The sequence below is a fragment of the Vombatus ursinus genome, unplaced genomic scaffold (assembly GCF_900497805.2).
Source record: "Vombatus ursinus unplaced genomic scaffold, bare-nosed wombat genome assembly UNPS02012179.1, whole genome shotgun sequence".
In the NCBI taxonomy this organism is placed as follows: Eukaryota; Metazoa; Chordata; class Mammalia; order Diprotodontia; family Vombatidae; genus Vombatus; species Vombatus ursinus.
The window spans coordinates 12,153,964-12,177,279 of NW_020951957.1; the positions used below are offsets into that span (position 1 = coordinate 12,153,964).

Below are 23,316 nucleotides of genomic sequence, written 5' to 3' on the forward strand. Positions count from 1 at the left end.
AACTCAAAGTAACTCACAAAGATCTTGCCATTTGGTCTTATTGATACCATGTAACCTGAATGAAAATATTCATCTGGGACTCTCTATAATGTGTAGTTACTTCTCTTAAAGTTCATCTAAAATGCTAATGTTGAATCATTATGCCATGGCCCATGACCAATAATGACCTTTTTGCCCTTGTATTATTCTACTTGTAATTCTCTGAACTTGGGCTTAGGAATTTTCAGTTTCAAGACCACATAAGTGAATCACTAAGAGAAAGGAAATGGCTGTTTTTCATGTTTCAGGCATGGTATGATTTCCTGATCCACAGCAAATAGCCTTCTCATTGACTGTCAGGATCTTAAAAAATAAAATAAATACTAACTTTCTAACCCTGTTACTTTTAGGGAATCCTCTTAATTAAATATACATACATATCTGCATATATACACATATATCTGTTGTGATATGTGTGTATATATATATATGTGTATATATATATATATATAAATAACAAGAAAAATCAGTCTCACAAGTAATGAATAAGTTATATCACTTAAGTATAACTAGCCTTGACCAAAGGGGTGCTCTTCTGTCACAACTATAATTCTAGCTAAAGCTGATAACTTAAAGCTCTTTATATAAAAAAAATCCCAGGAAATATTAAGAGTCTCAGAAGATAAATGTAAAAGATTTATAAGTCCTGTGAAACTATATGTGAGATTTGGGAATGAAGCTTAAGAAGTAGTAGGAGCTAGTCTTTTGAGAAGGAGAAGCATAAATGCAAAATGAGATCAGAAAAAGATACCTTTGCCTAAGAAAGAGGATATATAAACAAGTTCACTGACTTCTGAGGAGCTGGAAAGGTTATCACATTTAAATCCTGTGTGTAGTTAGTGAGATCCTATGTTCCTTGAAGTTACCATTGAAAATGGTAGATATGGAGAATGCAGATGACCAGAATCCTCTTAATCAGAATTTTCCATTTCTGTTATTATGTTCAATATCCAGCCCCCTCTCCTCCCCCTCACCAAATGAGAAGACCACAGCTGCTAAATTTGAAGTTGCTATAAATCTTCCCTCTCTTTTCTTCCCATGCTTGCCCTGTGTGATAAGCCAGACTGCACAAATTGGTCAGAAGAAGAGAAAGGCCTAGGTAATTTTCAAGAATAACAATTAGCCTCTGAATGAGTTTAATGTGCCTCAACGTAACATTTGCCCTAAGCTTTACTACCATAATCTATCAAAATCTTCAGAAACTCAGCAAGAAAAGTCTTTATATTCCCAAGCAGAAGCTGCACTCTCACATCTCTGTTCCTTTGCTAAGATTGTCCTCTCTGTCTGGAATTTCCTTTCTTCTCCTCACTGTTCACTCCTCTTCATCCTTTAAACCTCGATTCAAATGCTACCTCCTCCAGGAAGCTTCCCCAACCAGTAATAACTTTACTCTTCAGAAGCTATGTAAACTTAATTTTATAACTCAAATGCACTCATCATGTGCTTCATAATTATCTGTGTGATGTACTATCGCTATCTGTGTTAATATTTTATCCCTCTTCTAAAGTATAAACTTCTTGTGGCATAGACTGTATCTTCATCTCAACTTTTTATCTCCTCCCCCACCCCTATCAGCACCTAAAGTGGTGCTGTGCATAGGACAGGAAATTAAATTTTTGCTTATGTTGCTGTGGAGAGTGTCTTAGCTTTTTTTTCCTTTCTACAGGACCATTTATTATGGCCAGTCAGCATTTACCCAGGATCCTATCTGAGCTGTGCTGTATCTTAGGCTTCATTTTGTCCCCACTTAAAACAACTCTTGCTTTTCTTGACTTGCCCTAATTCTCTCCCTGACCTATTCATCTTTTCCTCCCTCCCTCTACTGTACCTACAATCCCCCCCCCAATTCCCCTTCTTTCTCCTCATCTACGAGTGTCATCAATAAACAAGAATGGAGAACAGTATGTAGGAAGGAGCATGCTCTTCTGTTCCACTCCATCATGAACGTCAGACCCTCACAGAGGTCAACTAACAACTCTGTAGGAGAGCTCCAGCTTGCCATACTATCGGCCCCTCAGTTAGCAACCTTGGAAACCGACAGTCTCAAGTGTTGGGTGAGTCTGATGTGAAAGCTTCACAGTGCCTGACCCAACATAAATTTGCTGAACAAGTTTTCTGGATGTGTAGACATTACACCTGGGAAAAATATGTCTATGGGCAGGAAATACAAATCTTTAAAAGGTGAAATAGCATCTTTGATATATAATAGATCCAAAGAAAGTATCTATTCAGATGCTCATGCACCACTCACTGTGTGAAAGCATAAAACATGTCTTCCTACTTAATGATATGCCTAGCATTTATGTATCCTTAAAAAGAATTAGACCATTCTATAGGTCATTACTATCATGAAACATACTAATCAAGAAGTAGCTAACAGGTATCCATGTTGCTATATAATGTGTATCTGTGAACTGGGCAGGAAAAAAAGTTACAAAATCAATCACAATACTGTTTATGTTGGTGTTGTGAAAGGTAATCATTTGTTATGTTAATCAATACCCTATGCAGATATCCATAGACAAAGTATTTGTCTGAGCTGGGGTTTATGCTATGAAATGCTATGTGTGACATTCATATAAATCCAGGGAATTTAAACACATTTTCATTTAATTCTGGCCACTATTAAACTCAGCATCTAATTTAAAAGAACAAATGATTTACCCTGACAATACTCCTTACTTATGAATTGTTCTAATTGTTTTTCCCTGTCTTTAGTCAGATTGATCTACTGTTTGTAATAACCAAGGACATATGTGACTTTGGTTGTTAGTGCGTGATTTTCAGATTTTGAGAAGCCTTCATTCTAATTTGCCCCAGGACTGACTTTTAAAAACCCTGTTTGTTGGGTTTTTTTTTTCATTCTGATCAATTGATGTAAAACTGTCGCCCTAAAGTCCCTAAAATCCCTTAGGATCTTTAATCCAGTAAATATGTAAACCACCCAAAAATAAAGATGAGCTCTAATCTCATTGTAGTCCGTATTTGTTGGTTATCATTGGTGTCATTCCACTTTAAAAAGTAACAATGAAGACTCCAAAAGATGGTGTTTAGAATTTAATCATATATGAATGTTAACCTGCTGAATAACTCAGGAACAGGAAAAAGTCAATACACCACAAGCATTTTCTGTAATTTTATTCTGTGGTGATTGTAAGACAAATACAAGCCAAACATTAGAGTTCTCACCTCCTTCTCCTCCCAAGGACTAGCTGACACAGTGAATGGCTCATGTTCCCAATTTACAGCATGTGTGGTACTGGTCTGGTGGCTTACCATCCAGGTTCCCATTTCTTATGCTAATATCCCTTCCTTCTCTCTTGAGAACATGCCAGAAAGGCATGTATGTTGCTTGAGAGGGCCAGGGCCTTCTCTCCACCTGCTCCCAGGGGGTGCAGGTGAGTCCTGACGCTGTCCAAATACTTGCTTCCTTTTCCCCTCTACTGGCCTAGGGGTCACCTGTGCTGACTCAGAGGCCCGAAGTGACAGGTGCATCCAAGCAGACAGAGGCTCATCCCATCCTCAGAGGCTCACTGGTGAACCCCTTCCCCAACAGGGTCATCACTGATGTTACAGGCGATCCCTAACAAATCAAAGCTATTTTGAGACTAGACTCTCACTCGGGGGGTTCACTACCTCTATAATTCATTCTAATTCTTTGGTTACCTTTTTTTTTTCTCTTAAAGCACAGTCCTTTCCAGTGCCTGACTCTCCCATGTACCCCAGTCACTCCTGAACAGCAGGATATCAGCTGTTCAGAGACAAGCATTAAAGATGTGGGTTACTCAGTCCCTTTCAGTTTAGGCTGCTTTGGGCCATGCAATCTGCTCAGCCTGATTATTCCATGTATTCATGAACTTACTGCTACTGGGGTCCAGAGAGAGCTTCCTCAATTAGAGCACCTCTCTAAAAACCTAAGGGAACCAGCAGGGAGACAGAAACCCTGGGGAGAAAAGAGCCTATCATCATGATTCTTCACAGCATGGAGGGAGGGCTAGGCCATTACTAAGACTCTGACAGCAGCACAGCCACGGGGGAAACCCCAAGCTGCCCTCTGCTCTAGGAGGGGCGATCATCGCAGGTGAGAGGCTAGCCGCTATGTGTTGCATTCAAACATCCACGCATGCAGTGTGCGAATCCTGTTTATAATGACACTAAGCATTAAGGGGGTTCTCCTTAGCTCCAACACTCGACTCCTCACAAGCCTGTGGGCTACCATTCTTTTCTCTCCTCTAAAGACTCAAGGGTGACTTAGCACCTCACTGCCAGGGAAGTCTTCTCTACACCTTCTCCTGTCTTTCCTCCCCCCAGCAGCCAAGAAGTGGAGTTGGTCACAACATGGGAAAGAACATATGCATGCCCTTTCACAGCCCTGTGGCTGTGTCCAGACATACTCCCCTAGATGAACAAGTGACAGTTTTTCCTAACCTTGCTCCTAATCAATTAACTCCACTCAGGGGCTCCAACTTAAGTTGTAAGTAACTCTTGAAAAAAGCTCTGAACAAGACCCCTGATCATTCCTCTGGGGCTGTTTCATCTCTCTGAAAAGGGGAAGAAAAGTCACCCTCTACGGACCATGAAGAGGGAGAATAAAGGTTTAAGTGGAGGACATGTAGGAAAGATTTCAAGAGATGCAGAGGCTACTACTCTCCCTCTAAGGCAATCTTGAAAACAAATACAGAGTTTACCAGCTCACAATTTGTTTTAACCAACCGAAACCCCCTGCTGCAAAATGGATGCAGGTGTGAAAAGAAATGAAACTAGCTTGCTCTCTTTGCAAGGGGACAACTCTTTGCAAGTCGTCTTCACTAGGTCATTCATTCTAAGGTGTCAGTGTCAATTATTACCCTCTCCAAGTCTTGCCGGAGGTGAGTGAAAAGCTGCAGCCTCCTAAACAAGACGTCCTGCTCCCGTTTCGCTAGATTGTCCTCTTCGTCTTTCTTGGGGGTGATGAGGGGCTTGTTGAAGTTCACCTTCCTCTTTAATTTCCAGTACTGGTACAGGAAGTCTACCACCTCCTCAGGCAGCCGGACAGCCCTGGCCACATCCAGCAGGTTGACGAAGGTATAGAACTCATCCTCCAGCTGCTGCAGCTTCTGTTTCCGGACGCTCACCCGGTGGGCCTCGGCCTGGTTCTGCTCAAGACTGTCAAAGGGCTCAAGGTGACCCAACGGGGAGCTGGCCTGGGCCCCATTCTCCGGAGGTGTGCTCTCACTGAGGTTCTCCTCTGACTTCTTGCTGGAGCTATGCTTTGGACAGTACGACTTGAACTTGACTTCATCATTCTCTGCTAAGATGGTCTTCATTTCGAGGCCACGGTCAAAAGCACAGGTCACGTGGAAGGCGGTGCGGCAGTTCTTTACAGAGCACTGGGTAGGAAAGGAAGGGAACAGACAAAAGCAAAATATTATTGAACGAGCAGCTCCTGGGTACCCAGAGCATGTTGGGCACTGCAGAAAACACCAGCCTGGCTCTGCCTCACTTTGCACAATGGCTGTTCTCCTGGAAAGCTGGATGTAAAGGAAATTTGGGGAGACTGAATTATAGTCTGGTTAAACAAGGTAAGGGAGCTTGCTGTATAAAAGGAACCCTAGCTTGTCTACTTTTTTAAAGAGAAAACTTCCATTTCTTAGGAAAATCTTCATATTCATAACTTTTGTAATGGGCTTCCCTTAAATTAGGCTCCTGTGTCTAGGACAGGGCCTCCAGAAACTGACATTAACATAAACCTGGATTGTCCAATTAATAATGATGATGATGATGATGATGAGAGCTAGAGACTGTGCTAAGTGCTTTAACAAATATTATCTCATTTGATCCTCACAAGAACGCTGGGAGATAGGTGCTATTCCCTAGCTTACAGATGAAGAAACTGAAGTTAAGTGACTTGCCCAGGGTCACAGCTAATAAGTGTCTAAGGCCAGACTGAAACTTCCTGATTCCGGATCCAATGTTCTATCCACTGGGCTAGCTAGCTGAAATCAACCTACAACCTACAGACTGCACATTTGCATACTTTTTCAGGGTTGTGTTGTTCTAGTTTTAGATATATATGTATTAATACATATCCCCCCAGGAAAGGACAAATACTTGTTAGGGATCTGAAGGAAAAAAAGAGCTTCATCCCAACTCCCTAAATCTGGGCAGGCTTCCTGTAATATAGTAGCATCTAAAGCTGGTGGCATGCAAGACAAATGTCCTTGCAGAATAAAAAAGCAGCAAAAGGGTTGGGTCAGAAGCTGGGACATGAGATCCAGGGGACTGTGAGATAAAGACTGCCCATATAGCAAAGGTAACAAGTAATAAAAATAACTGACATTAACATAGAGCTTTTGAAATCTATGAAGCACTTTTTATATACATTATCTCACCTGATAAAACAATTCTATGATGTAAGTGCTATTATTATCCTCATTTTTCAAAGAAGGAAAATGAGTTCTCTGAAAGATGATGTGACTTGGCCAGGATCATACAGCTAAGTAAGGCAAGAATTCAAACCCAGATTTTCCAGATTCTAAATCCAGCACTCCACCACTAAAGAAATGTGAGGAGGAGACGATTGTAAATAAGGGACAAACTGGCAAACGTCTTTAACTCCTGAACCAAGGAGAGTGAAACATTGAGAATGCTTCAAGGAGGCCAAAGGAGGACTTTGGGCATGAGAGTAACATGTCTGAAACACCAAGTCAGGAAGCCCATTTTGGCAGCAGCATTCTGAACTAGATGGTTTAAAGCAATACACCTCCTCCAAGCGGCACTGCTGAGAATTCACTAGCTATCAATGACAGTGAGGTCAACCCTCTGGCTGGGCATAAGAAAGCTGTGCTTTAGCATCCCTGCTAAAACTAAAAAACAAAAATACCCCCCCACCACCTTGGTATCTTAATCAGGCCTACAGCTGAGGGCTTTTTGGTACAGGCAATAATCAAAAAGAGAAACAATTAGTAGGAGAGAAATGATTAGTTTCTTCCCAGTCCAATCCCGATGGAGAGAAAATCCTTGTTACTCAGTAAAGAGAAGAATCCCTGGAACAAGATTCCTTGTGGTGGCTGTAACCGGTCCCTTAAAAGCAATACTGTATTATGTGAGGCCATGTTATCCCCAGAGCCTGCCAGGCCTATGGGGAAAAGAACAGGATCCAATGGCCCTGGGCCAGAAGAAAGCCTTAATTAAACTCATTCACAGATCCTGAATTGCATCACCGCACACAGTAGTGCTTAGAGTTGGGTACTTCCTCCAGCACCACCCCCACACCCCCTCCACCCCCCTCCAACATTTTAATGTTTAGGAAATGATTCAAACCCAGTCATGATTCCTTCGGTGACTATAATGTTTCTTTCCTTTTCCCAAGAGAAAGGAAGCAAAAATCCTTCCTTGGCTACCCCCCATTCACAAAGAGTTGAAGCAGGTGTCCTAAAATAAATCTGTAACTTTCTCTACAAATAATCTCAGTTTCAAAAAATGGGCTGAATCAGCTTCAATGGAAACATTCACACACACCTAGCCAAGCCAGCATCATTAAAAAAGTTTAAAAAAAAAAAAGTGCCCCTCCCCCTCTTAGGGCTCAGCCAAACAAGAAATAAAAGTGGAAACAAATGGATTTGGCATTTATCTATGTCTGATTTAAACTATGCACTGAAGTGCTCTAACCTTCAAGAAAAATGAACTGCAACAAGATATTTATACAGGACTCTGTAAAGAAACCAAAGAGCTTTCCTTGGGGTTTTCCTGTTCAGGTTGACTCAGCATCCAGATGTCACATAAATGTACAGCACAGCTTTTCCAGATGCAAATGTTTCAGAGATAAATTTTTTAATAAAATCAATCTAATGTGAAAGGATATGGAAAACCATCAAACTTTCTTTTCCTCTCTTCTCCTCCAAATGAATGTGCTCCCCACCCCACCCCAAAACCCTCAGGAGGGAAGAGGAAGGAAGAGAAAAAGAAGAGATCAATAGCAACAACACTCCCCCACCCCCAAATACAGCATCAGATCTTCTCTATTTGGAAGAGAAATTGTGAGGAAAAAAATTCATGAAACTATCTTCTCTAAGTTAAAGTTTGGACTAGGAAATGATTTGCTGAGAGATGGAGAAAAGAAGTCTCAGAAGGAAATCTGCTGATCTCCGTAGAAAATATCCTTTCTTGGGGCAGCTAGGTGGCACAGTGGATAGAGCACCAGCCCTGAAATCAGGAGGACCTGAGTTCAAATCCAGCCTCAGACCAAACACTTGACACTTAATAGCTATGTGCCCCTGGGCAAGTCACTTAACCCCAACTGCCTTAAAAAAGAAAAAAATTCAAAAATATCCTTTGTTTTCATTAGTTTACTACTGCCTCTCCCCTCCCCCCATGCATAATTAAATGCATGCTTACATACAGCCATGCACGAACACAGACATTTACTTACATAAATGCAAGCATGCGTGCACACTTAACTAATAGATACACAGGGCTGATGACTTTAAATATGGCAAATATCTAAAGGTCACTTCGGGCCTTTGTCTCTTTTCTTCTCCCACATAAGACTTAAGATTATTGTTTCCGTCTTTCTCGAAGATTTGTACAGTATCTCCTAATTGAAAGGAACCTCAGAGGCTCTCCAGCCCAACCATACCTTAACAAAGCCCTCTACAACAAGTCAACAAATGGACAACATCCAGTCTTCCTTGAAGACCTCCAGTGATGGGAAATACCTCTTGAGTCAGCCCATGAAACCTGGATGGTCTTAGTTGTTACAAAGTTTTTCCTTATATTAAATATAAATCTGCCTCTGAAATTTCCACTTGCTCCTAGTTCATCCCTCAATGAGCAAACAGGGCAACACTAATTGATCTGTGCAGGCCAGCCCTTCAAACACTTGAAGCTACAAACCTTCTCCTCTCCCTCTCCCTACTACCTTCCCATCTCCAAGCTAATATCCTCAGTTCCTTCAACCAATTCAATGTTATGTATGCATCATCTGATCAAGAATCTCATGCCCCAATCAAGGGAAGAGATCTGTTGACAGAAACATTTAGTAGACCAAAAAAAGAAAAGGTGAATTTCTTACATGGAGTCACCTTTCTTAAAAATCTATAATGGACTTGCATCATATGCATTTTGAGAGAAGGAGTTCATGCTGTTCTCACAGCTTATTTATTTTGCCACTGTTAAAGAAGTCAGAATTACAATGATAGAGAAATAATGACACTTTTGCCTTCAAAAAATAAGAGCTGTCACTGTCTAAAAGTACTTTCTTTGACTAAGGGGCAACATATGTCAATGTGTCAAGGACTCCTCATTTCAGCAGTGCAGTGTGGGAGCTCATTCCACCATCTAAGATACCATTTTAAAGTCTTAAGAGTTGCTCGAGGCACAGACGCTCCACAATTTGCTTGTGGTCCCACAGCAAGTGTCAGGGGCGAGGTTTGAACCCATGTCTTCCAAAGTCCCTATCGACTCTACTGTGCCATGCTGCCTCTCCTTCTATGATGCAACATTAAAACCAGAAAAAGTCTATCTGTAGCTTTGCTTGTGCATAGCTACACCACCAGTCTTTCAAGATAATGAATTTGATTCTATCTTTTTTTTGCAGAGCACTTGGGTTCAAACTCCAGCACTGTATGACCTCATCATTTTTCATCTAAATGAGTCTTCACTTCCTCATCCCTAAAATGAGGAGTCAGACAAACTACTTCCTAAGATCCTTTCCAGATCTAAACTTAGGATCCTACTAACTTATTCAAGCTGCAAACCAATCATTTATCTCCCACAATAAAATTAGCCATTGAGAGATCCTAAATGAATGGCTGATTATTTTATCAAATAATTGATTATTAAATCGTGACAGTGAGGATTCCTGGAAGGAATAATTACTAGTAGAAATCTATTAATTTCCTAGAATGATTTGGAACAAACTGAAAAAGAAATGATAAGTCATCTCAATTTCCACTACCCCATGTCCCCAGGACAAGATCATTCTGTATCCTGATATACCGATATATGTATATTGATGGCAGAATTTCTTCCTAACAATGGTTGAAGCTCTCCTAGTTTTTATGGCACCATTAGGAGACAGATGTTCAGAAACCAGCCCAAGTATCTCATGTACCACTGTACCATAAACTCAGCGAGTGCTCAGGCAACCTTGGCTGATGATGAGGGCATTTCTGCTTTACACCAAAAGTAAAACCAATCATGTGGTAGGCTGTTTCCAAAGAAGCAGACACATCCATCTTCATAGCCCTTAGAAAGCCCAGACTCTGAGGTGGGCAGAGTTAGAGCCTAGATTGTAGCTGGAACTAATGAACCAAAGGGTGAGCTCCACCCCAAGGAACGTGCCTGTTGCCAGGACTGGATTCTGTGGGAACCCTGGCTGCAGTGCAAGGGATAGAAAGTCATGTACTGGGCTGACTTAGAAATTACCCGCAATGTGACAGCTTCTGGAATTTGTCCTGGCTACGATCACATTATGCTATTACCCACCAACAGAGGAGAGAATGTAAACTTTTTCAAGGCAAAACCTTTTTTTTTTTATTTTGTCTTTATATCCCCAGAATCTAGTACAGTGCCTTATGTGTAGTAGGTGCTTAATAAATACTTGTTGGATTAAACTGGATTAGAAATTATTTGCTCAAATTGAACTTATGGCTTCAGTTTCCAAATTTCAGAAGCTTGTCACTGTGAATTCCTCAGGGCTGCAGAGTTGGGGTGCTCTTCAACATTTATGTAACATGAACATGATGGTAATAACAGGAATTTATCTACCTCAGAGAGAGATATTGTGAGGCAAGAAAGTCTCCAAAGAACTTCATGTCCCCTCTTGCCATATAACATTTAAAAGTGCTGCTATAATCAAGATATTAAGTAACCTGATTTAAATTGCCAGCCCTGACAGGTCCAGTGATGCTAAGTGCCCTTGAAAGTTCAGAACTGATGCCATCTAGCATCTTGACCTGGGCGATGTAAGATGTTTGTTGATTCTGGGCACTAAAGAGGTGCTTATTGGATTACATCAGATGGTTATACCCATACTATGTCAGATCATCGTCATCCCTGGAGAATCTTGGAGTGGCTGATGGTATCTGCTGCTTCCCAGATATCAGTCAAATTTCAGTGCTATCTTTATTCTAAATTCAAACCCCAGTGAGTTCAAAACGATCTACTTTTCAGGCTGCTCAGGTTCCTTCCCTTCCCAGAGACAGTTGAGGGTTGATGGAACCAGCCAACAGAATCTGAGGCTGCCTCCTGACTTGGAAGGAATAGTAGCCAAGAAGAGTAGGCCAACTGCACAAAGGGTTAAACTTTTACAGAGAAGCCACAGGAAATACACAAAGAATAACCTGCCAGGGGTGGGGAACTTGCAGCCTTGAAGCCACATGTGGCCCTCTAGGTCTTCAAGAGCAGCCCTTTTGACTGAATCCAAACTTCACACAACAAATCCCCTTAATAAAAGAATTTGTTCTGTAAAACCTGGATTCAGTCAAAAGGCCAAACTTAAGGACCGAGAAGGCCACATGTGGCCTTGAGGCTGAAGGTTCCCCACCCCTGGTTAGCCTTTCCCCAGTCAGAGAGTCAACAAACATTTACTAAGCAACTACTATGATCCAGACACTACATTAACTGTATCGCCTAGTAATCTCTTCACGTAAGCCAGAGCTTTTTCATCTGGTCCTGCTTTAAGTTGGTATAGCTGGAAGGAGTGTTGTATGTGGAACCAGAGTAGCTTTGCTTCTTATTACTTCTGTTCCCTTGGATACTATCTAGTCTCGTTTCCTCATCTATAAAATAAAGGGGCTGGACTCAATCACCTCTAGTATCCTTTCCAGCTCTAAATTTATGATTAATCCTCATAAGAAAGTCATAGAGGTTATGAGGTTGACTTGAAATCAGTTTTAGAGGGTTCAATTCCTCCCTTTCTTATATTTAAGATATTACAAATACTAGTTGTTCGAATGTGTGGTAAGGTGGTAGACAAACCATAAAGTCATTCAATATTAGTACTAGTTAATTCTACAGTTGATACTCACGTGCCCTGCTTCTCTTCATAATAATTCTAGCCCTGCATGAGGGTGGTCTACATAAACTAGGCCACATTTAAAGTCACAGAGACATGAAGTGAGGATCAATCACACACATAAAAATACATGTGCCATGTCCAGGCCACTACACCAGTGGCACTTCCTTCTTCATGACATTTTCTAGCACATGCAGACAGGTAAAGGAAGAAGTCATTTGCCAGTAGATAACTACCTGTATAGAGGCCCCAATCTTCTCATTGCAGAGACTGCACACCAGGGCCCACCGACTGCTGGGGATGTGAGACACCTTCGTGATGGGCTCCATCTTCTCCGGGCTGCCAATGCTCACCTAAAGGCAAGATTGGAGAGGAAAGGGGCATGGACACAAGGGCACATGTGTTAAAGGTTACAAAATGCTTCTCTGTACATTATCTTATTGGGTCCTCATAACCACTCTGTGAAGTGCACAGAGTAAATATCCTAATCCCGGATGCCAGACTACAGCTGCAAAGAGAACACGGCATCTCAGAGACATCCTTCTTCCTCTGATCTACCATCTATGCTCAGTGAATAAGCAGTACCCAGTTCCACCACAGCCTCTTTGCTCCCACTTGACCCAAAGTTACATCATGCCAAATACCTGGATAAAATCTGAATAATCCAAACACTGAGGTGTTTTATCAACATGAGGGCAAACATGCAGATATTTGGAAATACCCAGCTGTACTTTTCCAGTATTCACCTGGATGCCTGATGTCACAATAGTGAGCTGCTTATGATCACATAAAATAGAGACCATGCCATCAATCACCTCTCCAGCCTCATAAGAGAGGGCTACTGACTGAACAACTATTTACGAATGTTTCCAAAACTTTTCTAGGAATGAGACGTTAAGACTATAAACTATATTTTTAGTCTAATATCTGTCTCATGAATGAAATTAATTTCCATTATTTTATTCAACAAATATCTGTCAAACATCTGCCGGGGATGAAGCACTGTGCCAGGCACTGTGGGGAACACAAAACAATCTGAGCCAGGGGTTCTTCTAAATCTTTTTGTGTCATGGAACCCTTCAAGCTGGTGAAACTTATGAACCCCTTTTATAAATGCATAAAATAAAATACACAAATGCACAAAGGAAACCAATTATACTTACCCTTAGGTGAAACCAGTCATAAACCAATGAAACAGACTTATAAAAAATTTTTTTTTTTTAAAAAAAGAACTCCATGGACCCCAGGTTAAGAATTCCAGGTGTGAGGCACAGTCGTCATTGTCCTCTCCATGGGTCAAACAATATCCCCACTTAAGTCAAAATGACCTGTCTCTGGTGCTACTGAGAACGAAAAAATCAGTTCCCTTTTTCAGCATCATTTTCTGTCATGCCCCTAGACCTTCCTTCAATAAAATCCCCCCCAAAATCAGAAATTTAAATCACAGAGGCCAGACTCAAAGTCAGCATATTAAGTTGTCCCAAGTTCAATGCCTGAAATCAATTAAACCAGGCCTGAGAAAAAAAGACTGGAGGTATAAAAATGTAAATAAAATCACAAGCCAGGTCTTGTTCAGCCCTGGCACAGTGGTATGTCCCCAGGCTGCTGATTACTCATGGTAATCAGATGCTATGACAAGATAAGATGTGAAAGAAGATGAACAAAGTTCTACAGGAAGGAAGGAAGGAAGGAAGGAAGGAAGGAAGGAAGGAAAAGAGAAAAAAAGATCAAGATAAAATGACTCTGCATCTATTTGTAAGACTGCTCAGGCTTCTGAAAAGGGACAACTCTCTGCTGGGAGGGAAGGCAGCTCTCTATCATGACCTCTTGAGAAGCAGGATTTCCACACACCCTGCCTACCTCTGGTATCCACAGAGCACAGCTGACGTGGACCCACTTGGTTCCGCTTCGGGTTGGCTTCATGGCTCCACCTTTCTTTGGACACAGCAGACATTTTGGTTGCACCCCCAGAGCACACGTCCGGCACAGCCAGCTGCCTTCAGGCACCTTCAGGATTCCATAACATGCCTGCATTCCCCCACACCATCCCCAAAGAGAAAAACAAAGAAGTAGCAAGTGTGATCTTTCTTTTTCCCATTGCTCCTACTAACTTAGAGGATCCCTGGAAGGGATTTAAAAGTAACCACCCTCAACATCTTCCCTCCATTATGTGAACTCCTTCCCTTCTTTAGGGGAAACACCACAATGTTACACCTCAAGTGTCTAAGAAAAAAAGGTGTATCCAAGGTAAGCAATCAGAAAACAGAAATAAGTGACCTAAAACCAACCATAGCAAACTCCATTTACCAAACTGGAATGTGGCCAGGTGATAAGGAGAGATCCTTCTTTCCATCCTCTTGTAAAAAAGAATATCACAATTCAGGCAATACCACTATTCAGCATATGTATATCCCAAAATGTCAAAGACAGAGCAATAGGTCTCATCCATAACAAAAATATTTAGAGAAGAACATTTTTTGTTGTAGCAAAGAACTGGAAACAAAGTGAGTTCCCATCAGTTGAGGAATGGCTAAACATATGGTGGTAAAGAAATAGAATGGAATGTCATTGTGCCACAGGAAATGACAAAAGAGAGATTCAGAGATTCAGAATCACCTGTATCCTGATGCAAAGAGAAGGGAGCAAAACTACAGCAATAGTTACAATAACTATTGCTTCTACAAGGACTACAACACCAGAAAGAAAAACAATTTCTTTGAAAGACTTAAGAACAATGATCAATGCAATGACCAGTCACAAATCCAGAAGACTGATGATGAAGTATACAATCCACTTCCTGACAGGTGATGGATTAAAGGTGCAGAATGAGACACACATCTGACAGCTTAGCCAGTATGGTTTTTAAAGGGGGGGATTAGTTATGGGGCTTTTTTGGGGGAGAAGAGAGGTATAACACCAGTGACACCTCCCAAAAAAGAAAATAGTAAAACATAAAAATACACAGAAAAGCATAACTCAGAAGGAGACACAGACAAACAGGGCAGTGGTGGTACCCCTAAGTTAAATTTTAATATATATTATTCAACATATACTTTAAAATATATTTTATACTTCTTAATATAGTCCTCTCAATATATGCTTTAAAAAACTGTAGGTAATAGGTATGTGGTTTCATATGCATTCCTTTTTGAGCTTTGTATGTGGAAATGTTCACATTTACTGACGTTAGTTAAGTTCTTGATGAGAAAGAAACGAAGGAAGGAAGGAAGGAAGGAAGGAAGGAAGAGAAAGAGAAAGAAAGAAAGGAAGGAAGGAAGGAAGGAAAGCAAGAAAGAAAGAAAGAAAGAAAGAAAGAAAGAAAGAAAGAAAGAAAGAAAGAAAGAAAGAAAGAAAGAAAGGAAGGAAGGAAGAAAGGAAGGAAGGAAGAAAGGAAGAAAGGAGGAAAGGAAGAAAGGAAGAAAGGAAGAAAGAAAGAAAAAAAGTCATAAGATCTTCATTTTCCCTTTGAATGCCAGGAACTCATCAGTAAGTAGAGCTTGCCTCTGAGTAAGGAAATCTTTCTTGAACACTGCACTTCAAGACCAGGAAAAGGGTAAAAGAGCTAGTAAGGATGAGGATTAGGTTGGCCTACTCCGGGGCTTAGCAGCCCCACAGTGACAAAATATTTGGCAACAGGAACTCATAGTATTCTCCAAACTCAGGATGGAAAAGAAAAATTTCCCTGCTGCTTTACTGGTGAGGTACAGGGGCAGAGCTGCTTGTTAAACACTAACTAGCACACTCCTATAGATGCAGACACTGTGTTTTAGCCAAACCAGCCTACTTGTGGTTCCCCAATCTCAGAATTGTTTCCTGAAGCCATCTTGTATACCTGGTTGAAATCACTCCTTTCTCATTAGCCCCTGTGAATCTTTAGTTTCCTCTCTACTCCTATGAGAAGAATTTATTGATCCCATTAATTACTGATTTCTTCTTCCTCCTCATTGTGTGTGTGTGTGTGTGTGTGTGTGTGTGAGTGTGTGTGTGTGTGAGTGTGTGTGTGTGTGTGTCCCAACCAGGGGTGCAGAACCTTCAGCCTCGAGGCTAGCTCCCCACCCCTGTACATAGACACACACGTATCTGTTTAAATGTTCTATGCCCCCAACAGAATGTTACTTCCTTAAAGACAGGAACTATATGTTTTTTAAAAATGCCTATACCTACAGCTCAACATAGTTCCTGGTACACAGTAGGCACATAATAATTAATTGCTGGTTTGGATCAGATCTAAAATGAGCCTACGTAACCATACAACACCAGTCCCAAACTACCACGGGGGACCCAAAAAGTGAGAACCTGCAGACAAGGAGAAAATGTTAGCTCTTTTCCTGGGATTCAAAAACAAATGAGTAATGGATAAGAGATTAAAAAAAAATTACAGAAGCTGCAGATGTTAAAGGCTAAATTAATAAAGACTATGGTGAAGAAATAAAGGCCAGGCCAAAGTAAAACATGTGGCACAGGAGAGAAAAGACCACGAGGCTCTTCCAGGTCTTAAACAACAGTTTAATTTGAACTTTATCTGGAAACTATGTCAGGAGTAACAGTGACACAGTTCCAGGTCTTTGGAAGAAAAACAAACAGCCATGATAAAATCTGAAGAGCTCAGCTATGAAAAGTAAAGTGATGAGCGGCAGTGATGAGAAGTGCATGAGGCAAAGGAGAATGAAATCTAGCTCAGACAAGGACAGCTAAGGCCACGGCACCAAGTCTGTGTGGCCTGCGGAGCCCGTGGGGAAAGGTCAGACGTACTGAAAGGCAAGGAGAGAAGTTCAAGGTGATGGGTACAAAGAATAAAAGCAGGCTTAGTGTCTACTTGAAGAGCCAGGTGGATGATCACATTTCAAGAGATGATTTCTTACCTGAAAAGCACTTCTGAGTCTCTTGAAAATAAATTAGATAAAGCACACCGTAGGGTCAGGGCACAAAGGCCTTGACAAAAAGAGGCCTGTGAAGAAATGACAAGCACAGACCACTACACCTGAACGCGGGAATTGGGGTCTGAATCTCAGCTTTCCTACTCTGCCATTTGTGTGACCTTGAACAACTGACAAACATTTATTATGCCTACTATGTGCCAGTCACAATACTAGCTGATGGGAACAAATAGATTAGATAGATAAGGAGATAGGTAACTGATTGATGATAAATTACAGCTAGATAGATAAATAAGATGAATAATAGATAAATGATTGATAGATGATAGACATAATAGACAGTTAGATGATAGGTAAATATAGAGATCTGTTTCTACACATATGCATATACACCTAGACACACACGTATATATATGTATATACTTGTATTATATATGTACACACACACACACACAAAATGAAAGAATCCATATTCACAAGGGACTTATGTCCCACAGGGAAGACAATTACATGTATAAATATATGCAGAATAAATATCAAGAGCATAAATACAAACACATATAAAGTAGCTAACTAGAGGGTGGTTTGGGAAAGCTTCTACCGACAGGAAGTCAGAACAGCTTCATAGCTAAATCTGTGCTTGAGCTTCATTTGGAAGGAAGGGAGGGATTCCATAAAGTGCAGGTGACCAGGGAAAGCATTCCAGGTGCAAGGGACAGGGGCAGGAGACAGAGTAACAAAGTGAGGAACAGAGAAAAGGTCATGTCTAGCTCACAGAATGTGGGGGGTGGGGAGAGGGAGCATGCCCAGTGAGACCAAAAGATAGGTTTAAAACCAAGCTATCTTCCTATGACTTGGCTTCTAGGCCAGACTCTGCCACCAATTAGCTATGTACACTCATGTAAACTCAAATTCCTCACCTGTAAAATGGGAGTAACAATTATTGCACAACCTATCTCCTAGGCTTCTTGGAATACTGAGATCATGGACAGAAAAGCATCTTGCTAAATGCAGAACACTAACAAAGGACAGGGGGAAAAAACATCACTGCTTATTTGACCATGGCTAAGTTGCTTTCCAAATTTTGACCTAAGGAGGTTTGACTAAACCTCCAGAGGTCCTGTTCTGGCTCTAAAATCTATCTGTTCCATTATGTCAACCTCAGAAGCTGGGAAAGTGTCACAAAACTAAGTCTTACAAAACCACACAGGACATTAGTGATGGAAGGGGCCTTAGAGATCACTGAGCCCAATGCCCTCATTTTACAGGTGAGAAAACTGAGGCCCAGTGGGGATAAAGTGACATGCCTAGGGTTACTCAGATAGTCCTCAAGCAAGGATGTGAGCTCAAGACCTTTTAATGGCAAATCTAAACTTCTTTCCCTCTGCACCACACTGCTTTATATTTCTATAATGTTGTATGGTTCTCAAAGCACTCATTTGATTTTAACAGCACTGATCCAGCAGTTACTATAAGTCTTAGCTTGCTTATCTTACAGGGCAGGAGACTGAAGCTGAGAAAGGTAAGTGAACCATGTCTTATGTAAGTAACCAAGTCTAGACTTGAACCCAGGGCTAGAGACTTTCTAGTCCTGTCTCTGCTGCTAACTAGCACTGAGACACTGGGCCTGCCCCTTGACTTCTCTAGGAATCTTATTCTTCACTTACAAAATAATTTGGTCCCTCCCCGTTTTATTTTTCCTGCACTGTCATGTATTGCCTCCTGAGACAGGCAGCAGCAGGCTGAAAGGAAGGCACACTGTTCTCCGGGCTTTTGGTCAAGATCAGAAGGCAGATGATAATTAGATAAAGGGCCAATGTCAGAGGTTAACTTAAAGCAATAAATATCACTGATAAGAAGACAACTCTCCAAGACTATAAACCGAAGCCAAGCTGCTGATTTGCATCAATGGAGAAAGTTTCCATAGCAGGAGATCCCCATCACAGATGAAATCACAGGTCAGCCAGCCATCCTGTCTTCCCCCCAAGTTTAAAAACTCCAAGCCAAACCATCTAGAGCAGAGAGTACAGTTTATTTTTCTTCCATGGAACTCATACCCCAAAAAAGGATCCCCATGTTAGGCTTGCCTTGTGAGATGTTTTAAGATAACAGTTTGGGATAATATCAACATGGTCACTCTAAACTTAGACCTCAGACTGCTCTGTTCAGTAATCAGTGTTTGAGAAGTATTCCAAGCACATGTTTCTACACACATCCAAATTATGTAACTCTATTCTCTTCCCACTGGTATGGTTAAAAACAATAAGAAAAGAAAAACTAATTTTCAAGGGAGACAAAATGTGGAGAAGGGAGGGAAGGGGGAAAGGAAAGAGGGAAGAGAGGGAGGGGGGAGAGACACAGAGAGAGAGAGAGTTAGGGAGGAGAGAGGGAGAAAGGAGGAAGAGAGAGAAAAAGAGATAGAAAGGGGAAAGGAGAGAGAGACAGGGAAAGAGGGAGAGGAAAAGAAAGGGGAGAGAGAGAGAAAGGGAGAGAGAGAAGAAGGGGGAGGGAGAAAGAGAGGGAGAGAGAAAGAGAGGGAGACAGACAGACGGATAGGGGAGGCAGGGAATGGGGATGACTACTATACTACTTGGTCATTGAGTTGATCAGTCCTAAAGCCTGAGGGATTATTAGATGCTACCAACCCCAAGTGATCATGGAGCTCCTTCTCCTCCTATGAGACATAACTGATACTTCATGACTCAAGACAGTTGGTAACAAGTGCCCATTCTAGAACAGGGTGTCCCTTCGCTTGCCTTTCTAAGAAAAAGTACCCTTTATGTTCTCCTTCAGGTGAGCAACCATGGGATCTTTCCATGTGACTTGAAGCTGAAATCTTCCTTCTGTGTTGTCTCTCTCATTAGAATGTAAGTTATTTGAGGGCAGGAACTGTCTTACTTTTCTATCTGTATCCCCAGTGCACGGCCAAGTGCTTCGCATAAAGTAAAGCACTTAATAAATGCTTCGTTCATTCATTCACGTTACTCAAACATCTTCAAAGGCTCCCTATTACCTCCCAAAAAAAGGTCAAATTCTTCTGTGTGTTGTTTCAGGGTCTCTACAATATGACTTCCTCCCTTCTGAGTTTTATCTCATATTTAGCAGAAGTAGTAAGGTGCTGTGGAAAGAACACTAGATCTGCCACCAGAGGATTGGAGAACAAATCCTGGCTTTCAAGTGAACGACTTCTAGCAAATCATTTTAGCTCTTTGGGACTCAGTTTCCTTATCCGTAAATGGTGGGAGCTGGATCAGATAACCCTTCAGGTCCATTCCAGTTCTAAATCTGTAATTCTGTGAGCAATGGTGTAACAACTAAAAAGCTGGCCCTGAAGCCAGAAAGGTCTGGGTTCAAGTCCTGCCTTTAATATACACTATGCGACCTGGGGCAAGTCACTTATTCTCTCTTTGCCCTCGACAATTCTGTAAAGATGCAGGTTGCAAAGAAGGTGTCAACCTCCATTGGGAGAGGGACGTTCCCAACACGAAGATGCATACATATGATGACAGATCGAGCCCCAGTACAGTATTACTCTCTTCTACATATTACACACTACAGCCAAACTGGGCTATTCTGTCAAATGAAGGTATCTTACATCCTTCTACCTGTACCTTTCCTTGAACTCTTCCTTATGCCTAGAATGCCCTCCTTTCTCTTTGCCTCTTTCCCTTAAAGCCCAACTCAGATGCCACCTCTTCCATGAAGCCCTCCTTGACCTACCCTGTCAGTAACAGTCTTCTTCCTCAGACCTCACAAAACATTTTGCAGCTTTCTAATGCCCTGTTGTAGAATGTTGCCATTACCATTATCTGTATTTGTTACATGAGGTCAGGGGATTGTGTCTTGCTTAAACTAGGTACCCCTTCTTTGACTAGGAGAGCTCTGCACACGGCAGGTGCATAATAATGAAGTATTTGCTGAATACATGCATGCATGAATGCCAGGTATTAGAGGAGATACAAAGTTCATATATGAAGACATTATCTCTGTCCTCCTGGAGCTTACAATCTAACAGGGGGACGAGACAGAAACAGAGATGGCTATAATACACATGACTAATGTATTAAAGAGATACAATGGAGATCCATAGAGGAGGAGTCTAACAAAAAGAAATCCTTTTAAAGGTCTTTGCAAACACCAGGCACTTCATCAGCTCACATGTCAGGGACAGTCAGGCAACAGTCCCACCCCCCAGGTTTTCTCTTTACCAAAAAAAAAAAACAAAAAAAAACACCCTAGAACTAATGTGAATAAAAATGAAAGGGCAAAGGCCATTTCCCCTAGCCAAGTCACCAAACTTCATGACAGCAGCACATCCTCTACAGGGGAGATGTTAAACTTGAAGCTGCCCAAACCAGATCAAAACATAATTGGGAAATGTTTACCACTTGTGGTTTTCTAAGCAGGGATCCTGATATAGGGGGCTGTTTGATGCCGCTGCTCTGTAAGGTGAGTGAACAGAAGTGGATGGTCACCATCACCTCAAAGCACTATTTACAGAGAGATATACTCAACCTCCCCAAATCTGGAGAGAAGAGGTCACACTCATAATCGAGGAGATGGGCCCACTGCCCCAGATGGCTTCTGGGTTACCCCAGCCATGTACCTGGTGCACACAGATGTTGCATTTGTCGCAGAAAACCATTTCATTGCCATCTTCCCCATCTGGAGACTGGCAGACATCACAAACAACATCCTCATCATACTCAATCCCAAGCCCTTCTTCAGTCTCAATGGCATGGTTCATGTTGTCATAGCATCGCTGCTCAAACTCCTCCAGGACCCTCTCCATGGTGTACTCATCTAGCTCTGGCATTCCTGAGGGAGAAACAAAAGAGATCCAGACGTAAAGACACCGCACCATCCGGAGGGTCCCCCGAAGAACAACGCTGCCCTTTGCCACAGAGTCAAGGGACTGATTTCCAAAGTCAGGCATTCATAGAGTGCCTCTGACCGGTAGGCTGTTTTCTTGCGTCTGGAGGGGAAATGTCATACCAAGTGAAGAAATGTAAGATGGAGCAGACCATGAAGACCCAGCAGAGTAAATGTGAAAAGAAACAATAATAATTGGTAAAAATTATTCTTGCTTGCAGCTCAAATGTAAGCTCTGTGGGAGTAGTGCCTCCACAGCCCCTATCTTTGCATTCCCCTATCACAGTCTATGCTGAATATTTCACTGACTGACCAGGAGTCATCATGGTACAGAAGAAAGAGCAATGGATTTGAAGTCACTTGACTCTGGTTCACTTAACACCTGTGTGAACTTGGCTGCACTGGCAGCTTTGGAAGGTCTCTTCCCGCTCTGAACTTGTGATTCTGTGACTGAAGGCCCCTCAGCCTCTAGATGTTGGAGAGCTGAACCCCACAAGTGCACATGACACATGACCCAGAAGCAATAAAAGGCAGAGATCTTTGGAGGTGCATTCTTTGTGAATACACCACTTCTACTAATGCTAATGACTGCAATGCAATAATAATGAGGATAGCTAGAATTTATAGAGTACCTACTACGTGCCAGGCACTGTGCTAAGAACTTCTTGTAAATATTTATCTCATTTGATCCTCACAACAACCTTGCAAGGCAGGTGCTATTATTAGCCCCACTTTATAGCTGAGGAAACTAAGGTCACTTAACTAAAAGGTTAAATGACTTGCCCAGGGTTACAGAGACAGTAGGTGTCTGAGGCTGGATATGATTTTATCAAACACTTCAAGGTTTGCAAAACAAGGATTATCTTACAGCCTCTTAACAAGCCTTCCAGGTGGGCATTTTGGGTGTAATTATCCCCATTTTAAAGATAAGAAAACTGAAATTCAGAGGGGTTAGGTGACTTACTCATGATAATCATAATGATAGCTAGCAATTATAGAGCCCTTTAAGGTTGCCAAGTGCTTTATATATGCTGCCTCATGTAATCACACAGTCAGTGCGTGTCAGAGGGACTACTGAACACAGTTCCTTTGGACTCCAAATACAGCACCTGGGTCACTACCGCAGGTATCATGGTATAGTAAAAGCACGCTGGATCTGTCCTTCTGATATTCGGTCAATTCCAGTGGCTCCCTATTACCTCCAGAATCAAAAATCAAATGCTGTGCTTGGCTTTTAAAGCTCATTATAACCTACTTCATTCCTGTCCTTCCAGCCTCCATGTCGTCTTTCATCCAGTGACAATCTCTCCCTCACTCTTCCTCACACAAGACATTCCATATCCCAACTCAGGGCATTCTCACTGTCTGTCCCTCTGCCCCATCCCTCTCAAAATCCCATCTTCTACAAGAAGCCTTTCCCCATGCCCCCTTAATGCCAGTACCCTCCCTCTGTTCATTATCTCCAATCTATCTTGCACATATTTTGTTCGTACATAGCTGTTTGAACATTGTCTCCCCTGTGTGATGGTG

General features: G+C 41.7%; 1 protein-coding gene across 7 annotated transcripts in view; it reads right to left on the minus strand.

The window, feature by feature from the left end:
- Positions 1–23,316, minus strand: part of JADE1 (jade family PHD finger 1) — an 88,583-nt gene that overhangs the window by 10,764 nt on the left and 54,503 nt on the right. For all 7 annotated transcript variants that reach the window (XM_027857549.1, XM_027857552.1, XM_027857548.1 and 4 more), the window contains 4 exons: positions 21,521–21,732; positions 13,898–14,065; positions 12,274–12,390; positions 4,887–5,408 (listed from right to left, as the gene is read on the minus strand). In XM_027857549.1, coding sequence (XP_027713350.1) covers positions 4,887–5,408; positions 12,274–12,390; positions 13,898–14,065; positions 21,521–21,732 — 1,019 coding nt within the window. The remainder of the gene's footprint in view (positions 1–4,886; positions 5,409–12,273; positions 12,391–13,897; positions 14,066–21,520; positions 21,733–23,316) is intronic.